This window comes from Pristiophorus japonicus, chromosome 5 (genome assembly GCF_044704955.1).
Source record: "Pristiophorus japonicus isolate sPriJap1 chromosome 5, sPriJap1.hap1, whole genome shotgun sequence".
NCBI classification, from domain to species: Eukaryota; Metazoa; Chordata; class Chondrichthyes; family Pristiophoridae; genus Pristiophorus; species Pristiophorus japonicus.
Window position 1 is genome coordinate 195,314,419 of NC_091981.1, and position 16,654 is coordinate 195,331,072.

General features: G+C 44.7%; 1 protein-coding gene across 3 annotated transcripts in view; it reads left to right on the forward strand.

The window, feature by feature from the left end:
• The window catches only part of ezh2 (enhancer of zeste 2 polycomb repressive complex 2 subunit), a 124,475-nt gene that overhangs the window by 28,532 nt on the left and 79,289 nt on the right, over positions 1-16,654 (forward strand). For all 3 annotated transcript variants that reach the window (XM_070881188.1, XM_070881189.1, XM_070881190.1), the window contains exon 2: positions 277-453. In XM_070881188.1, the coding sequence (XP_070737289.1) occupies positions 337-453 (117 nt within the window). In that variant the 5' untranslated portion in view covers positions 277-336. The remainder of the gene's footprint in view (positions 1-276; positions 454-16,654) is intronic.

The window sequence follows — 16,654 nt, forward strand, 5'->3', positions numbered from 1 at the left end:
AGAGCAACAAATCGGATGTTAAAAGAAAATGTTGGTGGAGCTGGATGACTTGAATTATCTAGTGGCTATGCGATCAGCAGATATGCTTTTTCCATTTTAAAAATGTTGGTATGGGGGTTTGCCATTGACAATATGACACAAAAATCGAAACATGGGAAGTAAGCTTGTGTGGACAGGACGTTCATGCCATATTCAAGACTCTTAATATTTTGAGACAGAGTATGGATGTGTATATATGTGGCAAGGTGTTGTGACATGTCTCTTTACTTTTTGCAGGGCATCTGCTTAGCTGGAAGTGCAAATATTTGTGTTGAAAAATACCTCTATCAAGTAACCATGGGTTTTACTGGTAAGAAATCTACAAAAGGTCCAGTTTGCTGGCGAAAGCGGGTTAAATCTGAATATATGCGTCTTCGACAGCTGAAGCGCTTTAGACGAGCAGATGAAGTTAAGGTAAGGACTACAGGTTTTTTTGATTGAGTTAAAGTAGCTTCAATGATTTGGAAGTGTTTGTAACAATTGGCTCTTAATATTGGAATGATGCTGGCATAACCAGACTTCAATTGATACTTTTTCTGGGACCAGGGAGAGGGTGCTCTTAATTTATCTATATATTTTAAATCTTGTGCATAACATTTCATATATTAATGTGTGGCGTGATTCATTAAATCTGTCCATGGCGCACAAAAAGTCCAACCATTTGTTTCTAATTGGTTAAAATAACCATTATCTATTACATTAACCATATTGATTTTATCAAGTTTATATAGATTAAGAATACTGGCAATTAGAAACGAATTCTTCACAAAATCAACCAATTCAGTAGCTCAGCGCTTTTTAAAAAGTTCTAATCGGAGCAGCAGCTAATGTGCCATGGCTCTAATTGCGTTACTCAAATAATTTCCTCAAAATGTTTAAACTGCCATCTTGAGTTCTGACCTAGTTGAATACATCATAGAAACCTACAATACAGAAGGAGGCCATTTGGCCCATTGTGCTTATGCTGGTTCTTTAAAAGAGCAGTTGTGCTTAGTCCCAAACCTCCGCTTTTTGTCAGTAATGCTGTAAGTTCCTCATCAAGTACCCGTCTGACTCCCATTTAAAATTATTTGAGGAATCCGCTTCTTCCACCTTTTTCAATTGGAGCGTTCCAGATTCCAATAACCGAGTGGGGAAAAAAGATACTCTATCTGTCATACATCTACATAAACAGCATAAAAACATATTCTGGAAAATGAGCACAAAATTTATCTACAAAATCAGCTGTTGATTTAAAAATTGCTGCAAGAAGTTTACTCTGCATCTGTCTTTCACTTGAGCCTGGGATTTGAGTACTATAGGGACCTGTGTGAAGATGCCCAATGAAGTAGCAGACTTCCAGAATGCATAAAAGTTGGCCTATGCAAGTCACACAAGTGAATTGTAACTCCGGACAGTCTCCTACTGTAATTGCCACACTTTGTTCATGGCTAGTCTTGACAATGTTTGCTTTATTTGTGTATTCTGATTTTCTTTGTTGCCCTGAGGATCTTGTGACTTTAAAGTGCGCAACTATCTTTTGCATCAATCATGTAAATTTTTTACTTTTTATTTTGAAGTGCCCCAGTCACTTCAAAATCATTGGCTCAGTAAGATTATATATTGGGAAGACCAAAACCATTGATTTTGGTCCCCACCACAAACTCCGTTCCATAACCACCAATTCCATTCCCCTCCCTGGCTACTGTCTGAGACTGAACCAGACTGTTTCTTAACCTCTGTGTCCTTTTGGACCATGAGTTGAGCTTCCAAACCCCTATCCTCTCCAACACAAAGACTGCCTAATGCCATTAATGTTGCCGCCTCTGCCTCAGCCCATTTGCTGCTGAAACCCTCATCCATGCTTTTGTTACCTCCAGACTCGACCATTCCAATTGTCTCCTGGCTGGCCTCTCATCTTGCACGGCCCGTAAACTTCAGCTCATGAGAATCTCTGCTGTCCTTGTCCTGACTTGCACCAAGTCCCATTCACCCACTTTTCTAAGGCGGTCCCTTGAATCGAGGATGACTTGATTCCATGCCAAAAAGGGATGAGTTCGATGAGTTCACAGGTGTTTCAATGAAGGACCTAATATTTCAGGTCCCGAACAGCATATTGAAGGGTGGAAGATGCCTGTGTGTGGATTTTTTTTTTTTTAAACGTATGGTTGCACACCAGCCACCACACGGGCTTGACATAGCTAGGTCTTGGTCCAGTGGCAAGGATTAACCAAGATGCCGGGAGACCAGCTCTGCTGCAAGGACCTAGTGCGCATACATATTACAGTGTAGGCTAGCCCGTGCTGTCCCTGGGCCCACGCCTCTCCTGGGCCCCGATCACATCGCTCTGCAATCTCTCGTCGCTCCTTCGCCCCTCGCAGGTCGGGGCCGCCACGCTGCTCCCAGGCTGCCTCTCGCCGCTCATTTTAAGGCCCCGACCTGCTGCAGATGTTCCCTTGCAGGTTGGGGCTGCCACGCTGCTCCCCAGTACCTGTGTTCATTGACCCACATTAGCTCCTGGTCCAGCAACAGCTGAAACTTAAAATTCTCATCCTTGTGTTCAAACCCTTCCATGATCTCTCGCCTCCCCATCTCTATAATCTCCTGGAGCCCTACAACCCTCAGAACCCTGCATTCCTCCAATTTTAGCCTCTTGTACATACCTGATTCCCTTCGCCCTTCCATTGACGGCCTTCAGCTGCCTAGGCCCTAAGCTCTGGAATTCCCTCCCTAAACTCCTCCAACTCGCTCTCCTCCTTTTAAGATGCGCCTTTAATCCTACCTCTTTGACCAAGCTTTGGCCACCTGTCCTAATATCTCCTATATGTGGCTCAGTGTCAAATTTTGTCTGATAATGCTACATGGGATGTTTTACTATATTAAAGGAACTATGTAAATGCAAGCTGTTAGCGAAAATATCAATAATGAGAAAAGGTCAATTATAGCTTATTCTCCTATCTTGCCAAGTAATTTCCATTACAATACCTTGATGGTTTTGTTTCTACCAGTGTTTGAGTGATGAATTGTTTTCCTTAGTGCCCATTCCAAATTTATTTGAATGAATTTCAATTTATCTTTTTCTTGCCCAATTTTCAAATAATTTTGGCATTTCCACATGTACAATTTTCTGATCATTTGAATAAACCCATTTAAAATTTTCAGTTAATTCGAATCAAAATGGAGTAAAATAAACACTTCCCATTGGAAAATTTGTACCTCCTTAATTTGATTAATTGCTTAATTTGAATTCCCACTGCAAGTATATCCTGGCCATTGAAATCTGCTTAATTCAAATCTAATTCTCTGATCAACCGAGAAGCTAACCTTCCTGAGCTATCCATCACCCTTTAGCTGGGAAAGATGAATCAAGTCAACAGCAGCTTGCAATTTATTAACACCTTTATCGTAGAGAGAACATCCCAAGGCACCTAGAAACATGAAAAATGGAATGCCGAGCCAAAGAAGGAGATATTAGCAGCCTTGACAAAAACCTTGGTCAAATAAGTTGGTTTCAACAAGGTCCTTAAAGGAGGAGGAGGAGGAGGTGGTAAAGAGGCAGAAGAGTTTAGGGAGGGAATTTCATAGCAGCTGAAGGACGCAAATGTGGGGCGAACACACAAGAGCCCAGAGTCGGGAAGAGAGAGTTTGGGAGTAGTTGTCGAGCTGGGTGGTGGTGAGATACCAGATGGGGTGAGACCATGAAGGGACAACAAATTCACAGTCTTTGGTGAAGAAAAGGAATAAGAACATAAGAAATAGGAGCAGGAGTAGGCCATTATGTCCTTCGAGACTGCTCCGCCATTCAATAAGATCATGGCTGATCTTCTACCTCAGCTCCACCTTCCTGCACTATCCCCATATCTCTTGATTCCCTTAATATTCAAAAATATACTAATCTCTGTATTGAATATACTCATCGACTGAGCCTCCACAGCCCTCTTGTTAGAGAATTTCTAAGATTCACAAGCCTCTGTGAAGACATTTCTCCTCAGCTCAGTCCTAAATGGCCGATTCCTTATTCTGAGACTGTGACCTCTAGTTCGATACTCTCCAGCCAGAGGAAATATCCTCCCATCATCTACCCTATCAAGCCCTGTAAGAATTTTATGTTTCAATGAGATCACCTCTCATTCTTCTAAATTCTAGGGAATATAGGCCTAGTCTCTCCATAGGACAATTCCCCCCCCCCCTGCCCCGCATCCCAGGAATCAGTCTGGTGAACCTTTGTTGCACTCCCTCCAAGGGAAGTATACTCTTCCTTGGGTAAGGAGACCAAAACTGTGTACACAAATTGCAGATGGGGCAGTAGTTTGCAAGGATGGAGGGATCAAAGGTAGGTTTGGTGGTTTTTAAAAAGAGTGGAACAATGCCTGAGAATGGCCTACTCCTGCTCCTATTTCTATGTTCTTATTCCCTTTCTTCACCAAAGACTGAATTTGTTGTCATTTAAATGTTAACTCGCATAGGAGACCAGGAAGGCAAATTGGGTTCAGTGGGAATGGGATCAAGGAAGTGGGAAGCGGCAAACATCTTTGAGTTTACTATTGTGACTAGTGGAAGATATGAGTTTCGAATCCATTGCTGGTTTTGACACCCAGATTGCCAACTGACACAGAAATTGTTGATGATGTATGAATAGTTCAGGGGTGGGTAATTATTTGGGCTGTAGGACCACTTAAGTTTAGGTGAGCTGTTGAGGACCGCACACTAAAGTTTCTCCCAAGATACTATCTTAAATGTGCAAAAAGTAGTGTAAAAAAGTAAAATCTTCTGTTACTAAATGAATGAAATGATTGATTTATATGTTGTACTGAAAGTCTTTAAGTGGCTGCTTGGCAGAGCGGCTTGAGTCTGTGGGGTCTCTGACGCGAGAGGTGTTCTCTTTAGTGTGCTGAGTACGGGACCCAAGATTTTGCAAGGCCTGAACTATAATCGTGTACCATTGCCTGGAGTCCTTGTGCTCCAGGATCCACTCCCATATCTAAGATGGCGGTGAGAACCCTCCCCGCCATCATACTCTGGGTGCTGGGAGAGTAAAGGCCCAGCGCTAGTCTCTTTCTTTGGTAAAAAAGTCATTGAGATGAGAAGCCATGACTCAACTCCGACTCATGTACAACGTGAGCTCCGTCTGGCTTGTTCTATTTCTGTCCCAACCAGCGAGCTGGATAGAAGCTCCTCACTCTTTACTGAGGAAACTCCCAGAAACGGCAGTGACCCGACGTAACTGAGTCTACGCCAGAGTTACGCCGGGTGACTGGTGGTTCCTTCGCACAATTCAGACACCTTTCACCCAATTGCACCAGTAAACAACAATAGCATTTTATACCTCACTGGAATGAAATCAAGCACATGACTAATTTTGAATTAGTCGCTGCAAACGAGCTGAAAGTTTTAAAAAAAAAAGTTCTAAGAATCTTTGAATCAATTTGATTGTGTCAATTCCGAGTCATGTTGCCAATGGTGGTATTTTGTATATTTAAATTACTTATGTTATTGTGCACGTATCTGGAAGGTTTGCACAGATTTATGGAAACTGAACCCACAACCTGTGAGTAACTTACCTTTCACATTGCAGTGATGAGCAGAAACTAAGTTTTCAGGTGTGATAACGACACATTGCTGATGCAGCGAACGACAGGTTCGATTCGCCCGCCTCTGTATTTGGTTATGACTCCCCTTATGTCTCTGAAACAATGACCTGCCTTCTAACATTATGTGGGGTGGGATCGGGTGCGGCGGACGTTAGGCCTCGATATCGGGCCTTGGATGGCCGGATTGAATCTTGGCGTCCGTATTTTGTCCGCCACTGGGGTAGATGCTGCTGGTTGTGATAAAGCAGCCCAAGCGAATGGATCCAGTGAGCAGATGATGGTAGAGGAGCTATCTCCCATAATAGCCATGGTATAAAATACTGTGTGCGATTGCTGAAGGAAGTGGCGAAGAACTAAACTAGATGTCCTGTTCTCTCTGGTAAATAAAATTGACAATGTAATAACTATGTTGTTGCCAGGATACAAATCAAAATCAAAGTATTTTGCAAAGTGACATAACTATGTATTATTGCTCTTTTTTTCATTATATGCTCTTCAACAGTTGCTTGGATGTTTACATTTTTTTTAGTGGTTCTGTAGTCTTGGTGTATCATTAAAGTAACTTAATATACACTTCTGGATAATATGATATTTTTTCAAGCAAAAATAATTTCAGAGTATCCTGTGTGGTTTGGCATTTTATGCATAATTCTAAAGTGAGTTTTCCTTAATTAGACTATCATTTAAGCTTTCCTAATATTTCTTAGCTGATTCCTTTTTACTTGGGATCATACTTCTCCCTGTAATTTTTAATACAAGTATTTATTTCTTTGTGATTTGGTGATTAAAACTTAACATCATATTCTAATTATGGTCTGATCAGTACGTTGTGAAGTTTTAACACATTCTGTAAACTTGTATTCTACTGTTTTGGCAATGTGTTTGCTACCATTTTAATTGTTTTGCCAGAGTGTTTCTGTGGCTAGTATTATTGCCGGGCCCTTTTGTATGGGATCTTTTATATTCACCTGAATAGGCAGGCTAGGTTTAACACCTCAGATGAAAGACTGTATCTCCAACAATGCAGCACTCCCTCAGTACTGCACAGAAGTATCAGCCCAGGTGATGCACTTGTCCTGAAGTTTGGCTTAAACCCACGATCTTCTGACTCTGGTGAGGGGTAGAGAGCCTGCAATATCGTTGGCCCCCAACCTATGCGAGAACACCTCCGCAGGTCAGGCCATAAGAGCTGGAGCATACCACTACAACTTCCAGTGAGAGCTGACATAAATGTGTGACTTCATCAGGACACAAGTCGCTGTTTGGAGCACGGGCAGGAGCATCGGCGGGGCCGTGGTAAAGCAGAGGAGTGGGAAGGTTATGGCGGAGATGCAGTGAGTGATCGAGGCGGAGGAGTGTTGAGGGATCGTGGCTGAGATTCGATGGGTGATCGTGGCGGAGGAGCAGCGAGACATCGTAGCGGAGGTGCGGCAAATGAGGGTATGGGGCCCAGAAGAGCCGAGGGTCCTGGGGCAGCACAAGCCAGCCCACACTGCGATACGTGTGCGCACTATGTCTGTGCAGCAGAGCAGGTCTCCAGTCGTCCTGGTTAACCCTTGACATTGGATAAAGGCCTAGCTCTGACAAGCCCGTGTGGTGACTGATGTGCAACGGTCACCACACGTTTATAAAAAAAAAAATCCACACACGGGCATCTTCCACCCTCTCGATTGGAGTTCAGGACTGGAATATCGGGTCCTTCATTGAAACATTTGTGAACCCATGCGGAAGCAAGTCATCTTCGTTCGAGGGGCCACCTATGATGATGAGAGTGCCATGATTGCAGTCATGTAGGCTGTTGCTTGTGACTTTGGGTAGTGTAGAAACCAAATTATAGGGTTGCAAATGGAGGTGGGAGTATAGTTCAGAAGCAATGATGCATTCAGAACTTTGGAGGGGAAATGAAGGATGGAGATAGAAGTAGCTGGAAAGAATGGAAGCTAATTAGTCAGGGGTTGAAATGGGGCGAGGATCGAGAGAATAGTTGTTTGGCTTCAAGGATAAAATGTGTGAATTGAAGGAGAGATGGGATGCAACAAGACGGATGAGAGCTTGAAAGGAAAACTTGAAGCGGGGATGATTGTCAATGTGAGGAGGCAGAGGCAGCAATGTGGTTGGCATTGATTTTGGATGTGTTTTGAGGGGGAGGGAGGGGGAGCCCATGAGTTCCTTGCATTTATTATGAGGAGAGAAGGGGGTGTGGAGCAAGGAGGTCTAAGTAGGCAGTTTATGGTGAAGAGGAGTTGCTTCTGCTTTCATCAGTGCGTGGGAATTGCTCGACGAAAAAAGGCCAAGTTTTATTTAATTTACCGTCCTGGAAGTCGCATGATACAATGATGATGGAATTGTTGACTAATCATAGCAATCAATCTCTATCCATTAGTCTACAACAGACCCAGAAATGACATGAGGAAAACACCAGTGATGGAGAGGTTGGTAGGTCCAAGTCACATTTTTCCTGCCAAGCATGCTGCACTCACCACATGTCATGTCTCAAATTAGTCATATAATGTATCCCAAAATGTTATTTTCTGAAAGAAATCTACCTAATTTGCATTTGAATTAATCAATACAACTGCTTCCACTGTCTCCTGAGGGAGTCTGTTCCATAGATTGACGATTCGCTGACTGATGTGGGGGGTTGCGGGGGGAAGAAGGAGTGAGGGAGCGAGCTTTAGGGGAGGGGGGGTGGCAGAGAGAGCTTGGGGTGGGGGGGGGGGGGAGAGAAAAGTGTGTGTTTTGGGGGGGGTAGAGAGAGAGCGCTTTGGGGGGAACAGAGAGGGGGGAGCGCTTTGGGGGGGGTGCTAAATTTCCTACCTCGTATCCTGAGACTGTGACCCCTTGTTCTATACTTCCCAGCCAGGGCAAACATCCTCCCCGCATCCAGTCTATCCAACCAAGTCAGAATTATATACATTTCAATGAGATCCCCTCATTCTTCTAAACTCGAGTGAATATAGGCCTTTCGACCCAATCTCTCCTCATACGACAGTCCTGCCATCCCAGGAATCAATCTGGTGAACCATCGCTGCACTCCCTCTGACAAGTATATCTTTTCTTGGATAAGGAGACCAAAACTTTGCACTCCACTCCAACTGGAGCCATGCGATCTCCTGGGAGAAGCAAAAAACCAGATCAAAAATCCAGGCCAATTGGGGGAAAAATTCGGAAAAATACCTCGGCGATTGAAATTAGTCCAGGAGATCACACTGGTCGTATGCTGTGGCTTTTATCCTCGCTCTCGGGCCTCGGTCTGCTCCCGCTCAGGTACGCCGCCACTCTATGGAAAAAGTTAGGAAAAACAAGGCAAAGCAACACCTCACTCTCCTCCTCGCCCACCCCCAACTCGCCCCCTGAGCTGATGTACAGAGAGAGCTTTTGGGGGGGAGGTGGGATCAGAGGGGAGAGAGGGAACTCTGAGAAGACGGATCACACATTTCCTACCCCCTGGTGCGTGCAAGCTCGGTGCGTGTGTTACAAGTGACATTGTTGGGGTGGATGAAATCCAGTAATCACGACACTCACTATTCACTTCATACCCGATAAACATATTCACAATCCGCACACAATGCCCCATCTATTGTTGCGGGGGGTGGCGGGTCTAAGGTCTTGCGTTGAGTAAGGGTCTTCAGCTGTTGGAGGGATTGCTGGGGTAATGAACTTCAGCTGGGGGAGGGATGCACTTGCACTTCAGCAGGAACGTGGTGGCTTTTGGGGAAATCTATCCTCTCTGGTTTCTGAAATCAAAATGTATCGAATTAAAAGTTGGAAATTGACTCAACGTGGGCTGGGCAGTCCGTATCACGTCTGTTACACATTCCAGAGGAACTAAAGGGTGTGGCTTATCCTCCAAAGGGACTAATCAGCAATAGGTCTGGAGGGCCAATTGGAGAAATGTCTGCATTTCGGTTAGTACAAATAGACGCATCCTTAAAAAAAAATAGCACTAATGTCAACCTTCTCCAGTCCCCAGCACGCCTCCATTATTCACTGATTTTTGGAAGATTTGTGCCAGAGTACCTGCAATCTTTATTTCCTTAAAGAATTATTGGATGCATCTTATCTGGTCCCTGAAATTTATTTGTCAAGTTTGCACAGCTGTTAAGAAACCAAACTGGCAGTAATGTGAATAGTGTCACAGTCTACCTCTGCAACACCCTCTAGTTCCCTTTCCAGATCAAATAAGTTACCTGTCTCTTTGGTAAAAACGGAGGCAAAAAACCTATTTAGACTTTTACAGCCTATGTAGCATTAGTTGTCATGTTTCCAGTGGCCCCATTCCATTCCTCTTTTTTCTCTTGCTATAACTGAAACTTTTTATTATTATCCTTCATTTGCCTTGCCATATTCAATTCAAAATTTACACTCCAGGCATGCTGTTTGCTTCAATGATGAGGTTAGACTTTAAAAAAGGAGTGAGAGAAAAAACACAGAATTATAGACCGGTTAGCCTGACATCGGTAGTGGGGAAAATGTTGGAATCAATTATTAAAGATGTAATAGCGCATTTGGAAAGCAGTGACAGGATTGGTCCAAGTCAGCACGGATTTATGAAGGGGAAATCATGTTTGACAAATCTTCTAGAATTTTTTGACTATGTAACCGGTGGATGTGGTGTATTTGGACTTTCAAAAGGCTTTTGAATCCCTCACGAGATTAGTGTGCAAAATTAAAGCACATGGTATTGGGGGTAATGTATTGACGTGGATAGAGAACTGATTGGCAGACAGGAAGCAAAGAATAGGAATAAACGGGTCCTTTTCAGAATGGCAGGCAGTGACTAGTGGGGTACCGCAAGGTTCAGTGCTGGGCCCCCAGCTATTTACAATATACATTAATGATTTGGACGAAGGAATTGAGTAATATCTCCAAGTTTGCAGATGACACTAACCTGGATGGTAGTGCGAGCTGTGAGGAGGACGCTAAGAGACTGCAGGGTGACTTGGACAGGTAAGGTGAGTGGGCAAATGCATGGCAGATGCAGTATAATGTAGATAAATATGAGGTTATAAACTTTGGTGGCAAAAACAGGGAGGCAGAATATTATCTGAATGGTGATAGATTAGGAAAAGGGGAGATGCAACGAGACCTGGGTACATCAGTCATTGAAAGTTGGCATGCAGGTGGTGAAGGTGGCAAATGGCATGTTGGCCTTCATAGCAAGAGGGTTTGAGTATAGGAGCAGGGAGGTCTTGCAGCAGTTGTACAGGGCCTTTGTGAGGCCACACCTTGAATATTGTGTACAGTTTTGGTCCCCTAATCTGAGGAAGGACATTCTTACTATTGAGGGAGTGCAGCGCAGGTTCACCAGACTGATTCCCAGGATGGCAGGACTGACATATGAAGAAAGACTGGATCGACTAGGCTTATATTCACTGGAATTTAGAAGAATGAGAGGGGATCTCATCGAAATATATAAAATTCTGACGGGATTGGACAGATTAGATGCAGGAAGAATGTTCCCGATGTTGGGGGAGTCCAGAACCAGGGGTCACAGTCTAAGGATAAGGGATAAGCCATTTAGGACTGATGCGGAGAAACTTCTTCACTCAGAATTGTGAACCTGTAGAATTTTCTACCACAAAGTTGGTGAGGCCAATTCGGTTAGATATATTCAACAGGGAGTTACGGCTAAAAGGATCAAAGGGTATGGAGAGAAAGCAGGAAAGGGGTACTGAAGTTGCATGATCAGCCATGATCATATTGAATGATGGTGCAGGCTCGAAGGGCCGAATGGCCGACTCCTGCACCTATTTTCTATGTTTCTATGTAAGCAGTTTGGATATGAAGATCAAGTGGCATTACAATTTTTGGTGATCCTGCTGTATCTGGCAGTGAACAACCAGGTGCAATCAGGCTCAAAGCCAGGACAGTGTTGTACCAGGGGAAGTACTAAGTTGGAGCTAGTCTAGGATCGGAGGGGGCATGGGCTCAGTCCAACAAAATGGGCTGGAGTCCATTATTAAGGAAGCAGTAGCGGGACAGGGAAATTATGTTTGACAAATTTGCTGGAGCTCTTTGAGGATGTAATGAGCAGGGTGGATAAGGGGGAAACCAGTGGATGTGGTGTATTTGGATTTCTAGAAGGCATTTGATAAGATGTCACACAAGAGGTTGCTGCACAAGATAAAAGCTCATGGTTGGGGTAATATATTAGCATGGATAGAGGATTGGCTAACTAATAGAAAAGAGAGTCGGGCTAAATGGGTCATTTTCCGGTTGGCAAACTGACCAGTGGGCTGCCGCAGGGTGCTGGATTCTCGACTATTTACAATCTATATTAATACCTGGGATGAAGAGACCGAATAATGTAACCAAGTTTGCTGATGATACAAAGATGGGTGGGAAAACAAACTGAGGGGGCCACACAGAATCTGCAAAGGGGTATAGACAGGCTAAGTGAGTGAGCAAAAATTTGGCAGATGAGTGTAATGTGGGAAAATGCGAGGTTATCCACTTTGGCAGAAATAATAGAAAAGCAAATAATTTAAATAGAGAAAAATTGCAAAGTGCTGCAGTTCAGAGGGACCTAGGGGTCCTTGTGCATGAAACACAAAGTTAGTATGCAGGTGCAGCAAGTAATCAGGAAGGCAACTGGAATGTTGGCCTTTATTGCAAGGGGGATAGAGTATAAAAGCAGAGAAGTCCTGCTAGAATGTACAGGGTAATGGTGAGGCCACACCTGGAGTACTGCGTACAGTTTTGGTCTCTGTATTTAAGGAAGGATATACTTGCATTGGAGGCTGTTCAGAGAAGGTTCACTAGGTTGATTCTGGAGATGAGGGGATTGACTTATAAAAAGATAGGTTGGGCCTATACTCATTGGAGTTCAGAAGAATGAGAGGTGATCTTATCGAAACATATAAGATAATGAGGGGGCTCGACAAGGTGGAAGCAGAGAGGATATTTCCACTCTTAGGGAAAACTTAAACTAGGGGACATAGTCTTAGAATAAGGGGCCGCTCATTTAAAATTGAGATGAGGAGGAATTTCTTCTGAGGGTTGTAAATCTGTGGATTTCTCTGCCCAGAGAGCTGAGGAGGCTGGGTCATTGAATATATTTAAGGCGGAAATAGACAGATTTTTGAACAATATGGAGAGCGGGCAGGGAAGTTGGAGCTGAGTCAATGATCAGATCAACCATGATCTTATTGAAGGACGAACAGGCTCGAGGGGCCAAATGGTCTACTCCTGCTATTTCTTATGTTCTTAAATTCTTCCGGCGATATCTTTATTTTCTTACAAAAGCAAAATACTGTGGATGTTGGAATCTAAAATAAAAACAGAAAATGCTGGAAATCTTAGCGGGTCAGGCAGCATCTGTGGAGAGACGGTTAGCACTCGACTTTCCACTTCACATCGCCCAAACCGGCCTTTCATCGCCCATTTTGACCAAAAAATGGAAATTCAGGCTGGATCATTGTCGAAAAATTATCCCCCTGACTTTCAGCTCACGTCGCTGAGGTAATCATCCGCACATTGCCTAGCCCAACTTTTGGCATATCGCCGGGCTGATAGCTCGCCGAGAGCATCGCTGGAGAATAGTTGCTTTTTCCTGGCCTTCCTAATAGAATCCGGCACTACGGACGCTATTTTGAATGTCAGAGGAAGGGAGAAGGCTGCTAAAACAAGGGGTTTTTAACATCCTTTTACTGAGATCCACTCACATTTATACTTATATTTGTATTTAAATGTACAACAGTTGCATTAATGTTTTAACTTAACTTTCCATACAATTGTTGTGCATTGTCTTTTAATAATGTAAGATTCAACAAAATGTTGTTAACAATTTAAATTTTATACACCGCCACCCCTAACAACGAAAAGAACAAGAAACAGATGAACAACAATAACACCCCCCGTCCCTACCTGCAGCCATGTTTCTGTCCAGATCCTGCCCCCCCCAACCCACCGTGTCCTAGCCCCACCTGCCAGTTTTGGTTCCCCGGTACAGAGACGACGCGGGCGGGCAACGGCAAGACTTCCTGAGGTGGTGGGAGTGATGGTGGCACGATCGGCTGTTGGAGGGGTGTTGGAGAGGAAGACAAAGCACGGGCAGGGGCATCGTCTTCCAAGTCAGAAGGAAGTGCTTCCTCCTGACTCGCTTGTGTGCTGGGGATGTGCTTCGATCGATCATGGTACCTTCGGGTGCTGTGCGAGCTCAGCCAGCAATGCATACCGCAAGATATTGGTGGCGGCGGTCTGTGCAAGCATCTCCTCCAGCATCTGTTGCATTGCCTCCGCTTGGACAGTAGACACCCGGGAAGATTCCTGCGCGAACTACTGGAGGTGCTCGCGATTTATCGCGACCGTCTCCTCTCACGGGGAGATCAAGCCCTCGATCTGATCGTCCACTGCAGGCGAGTGCTGAGCTCGCTGACCCGACCTCCATGGGGTCAGCGTGTGCACTATAACGCGCCTTGGCGTTGCCGGCTGTACGCCGCTTGGTCCCGGTGCCTCTTCAGTCGCAATAGCAACTTCCACGATGGCCGCAGGTTCATGCCTCTCTGGCTTCCTCCATTTCTTCCTCCTTCTCCTTCTCCTCCTCCTCCTGGCTCGGTCGTATCCTCCTCCTCCTGTGCGACCGCCACTTGTGCCTCTGGTTGACCTTCAAAGCACAATTGAGCTTATTAGAGCAGAAGGATACACATTACCGACAAGACTTTACATATTAATGCATCGTGGATTTAACTGCCTCAGAAAATCTGTTGCGGCTGCATCAGTCGCAGATGGACACGGGTTTATTGGGAGCGTTCAGAAGGGGACAGTTGGCCAGATTACCTTCCCCTGTTCTTATTGCTTATGTTCTTATGTTGTCAACCTGAGAGCAGCACAAAGGCTACATTCATGACATGACATGACATGACAGCATCCGTACGTTGCATCTTAATTAAATGATACATTACTTTTAAAACTGTTTCACTCATTACTCGCGTGACGCATGGGAGGGTCCTGCAACACCACGGGTGGTCCCCACCAGCGCTGCTGCACGCTCCTCCAGCTCACTTCAAATCTGCATGTAAGCATAGCTCCCTCCGGTGCACCTCCGCTGCGCCCTGTTGTTCGATATCTTCTGCAAATGTGAAAAGAGCATGGCATAAGCTAATTGCCTAGGTAGTTTCATGGAAAGACAACCGCTTCAAACATTACATGCAAATGAGATCCACAATTGATGCACAGTTATAACAAAGATCAGCGTGTTTTGGACCTACATATATATATATGCTTATGTATGTAAGAAATTACAAAATTTTATTCAATCCAGGAGATTTACTATTACAGTTTTAATTACAATCTTCATCAATACAATATAAAATCTGTACTTACTCTAGCTGACGCCACAAGGCTATTCCAGCGCTTCAGGCACTGGTCGGGCCCCCTCGCCTCCTGGGACGCTGAGGAGATGACGTCCGCAATCTCGGACCACAGCTTCCTGTATGCCTTGGGTGGAGGTTTGCCCTGAGTACCCCGGGTAAGTTCTGCTCGCCTCGCCTGGACTTGACCTCCTCGACGAGGGTCTCGTTGGCCTCGTCTGAAAAAGGCTGTGCCCTTTTCCGACCCCGATCCACTCTAGGATGATGATGATGTTGATGAAGACATCTTTACAATTTATCCAAATCTCCAACTCTCCAATGGCAAAAAAACACTCTATGCAAATCTCCAATGGCACAAAACCCCACAAATCTGCTCCCTCCAACTCCAACAACTCTCCTTTATCTCTCCTCTCTCTCTTTCCCCAACAGCCTTCTGCGCACGTGTGGTTGACCTCCCGAAACGTGCGAAATGCTGTCAACTGGGGGAAAAAATTTTTAAACCGATTGCACAGAAGACCGTTGCTAGGGAAGCTTTTGCCTTCAACATCGCTGGCCGTTCCTTGGACGAGCATCACATTGCTGACCTTTTGCATTGCCCATTTGACATTGCTGGCCTATCGCCAAGTGGAAAATCGCCATCCAAAAAATGGGCGATGAGCCAGCGATTGGTAAGGCTGGGACATCGAACATCGCCCATTTTTTGGGTGCTAGACAGCAAAGTGGAAAGTCCAGCGCTTAACGTTTTGGGTCGACGAACCTTCATCAGAAATCTTTATTTTCTTGTCTTCTCTTGTGGTGCACATAATGTAGGCTGTAATTAAGGAGTTGTCATCTCTATTTCTCCAGATCAAATAAGGTTCACTAGATTGATCCCTCAGATGAGGATTGTCCTATGAAGAGAGATTGAGATTGGGCTTATACTCTGGAGTTTAGAAAAATGAGGGATGATCTAATTGAAACGTAAGATTCTGAGGGGAATTGCCAGGGTAGACACTGAGGTTATTTCCCCTGGCTGGCAAGTCGAGACCTAGGGTGCTGGATAGCTTCAGGATAAGGAGTTGGCTATTTAAGACTGAGATGAGGAGGAATTTCTTCTCATGGCTGTGAATCTTTGCAGTTCTCTACCGAAAGGGCTTTGGATGCGAAGTCATTGAGATTATCCAAGACTGAGATAGATTTTTAGACATATGGGGATCGGGCGTGAAAGTGGCTTTGAGGTCGAAGATCAGCCATGATCTTATTGAATGGCGGAGCAGGCTCGAAGGGCCATAAGGCCTACCCTGGCTCCTAATTCTTCTGTTCCCTCCTGCTAAGTCAGTATTGCAAATCACTATACTATACTAAATACAGCAGTGTTGTGAAACCTCTTAATGGCCCCAAGTTTCCACACGCGGCGAGCTGGGCGCCCGTTTTTCGCGCCGAAAACGGCACCTGAAAAAAAACGCACTATTCTCGAGCGCTTTGCAGCTCGATGTCAGGGGCGGAGCCTACCACTCGCGCCGATTTTGTAAGTAGGAGGGGGCGGGTACCATTTAAATGAGTTTTATTCGTGCCGGCAACCGTGCGCGTTGGAGCGTTCGTGCACGCGCACTGTGAAGGAAACATTGGCACTCGGCCATTTTTGTAGTTCTTTGTAGCTGTTCAATTTTTAACATTTTTTAATAAAACCACATTGCCCTTCCATGATCAGCACTGAGGCTTCTTGCAGCAGTGAGAAGGCTGCAGGAAGCC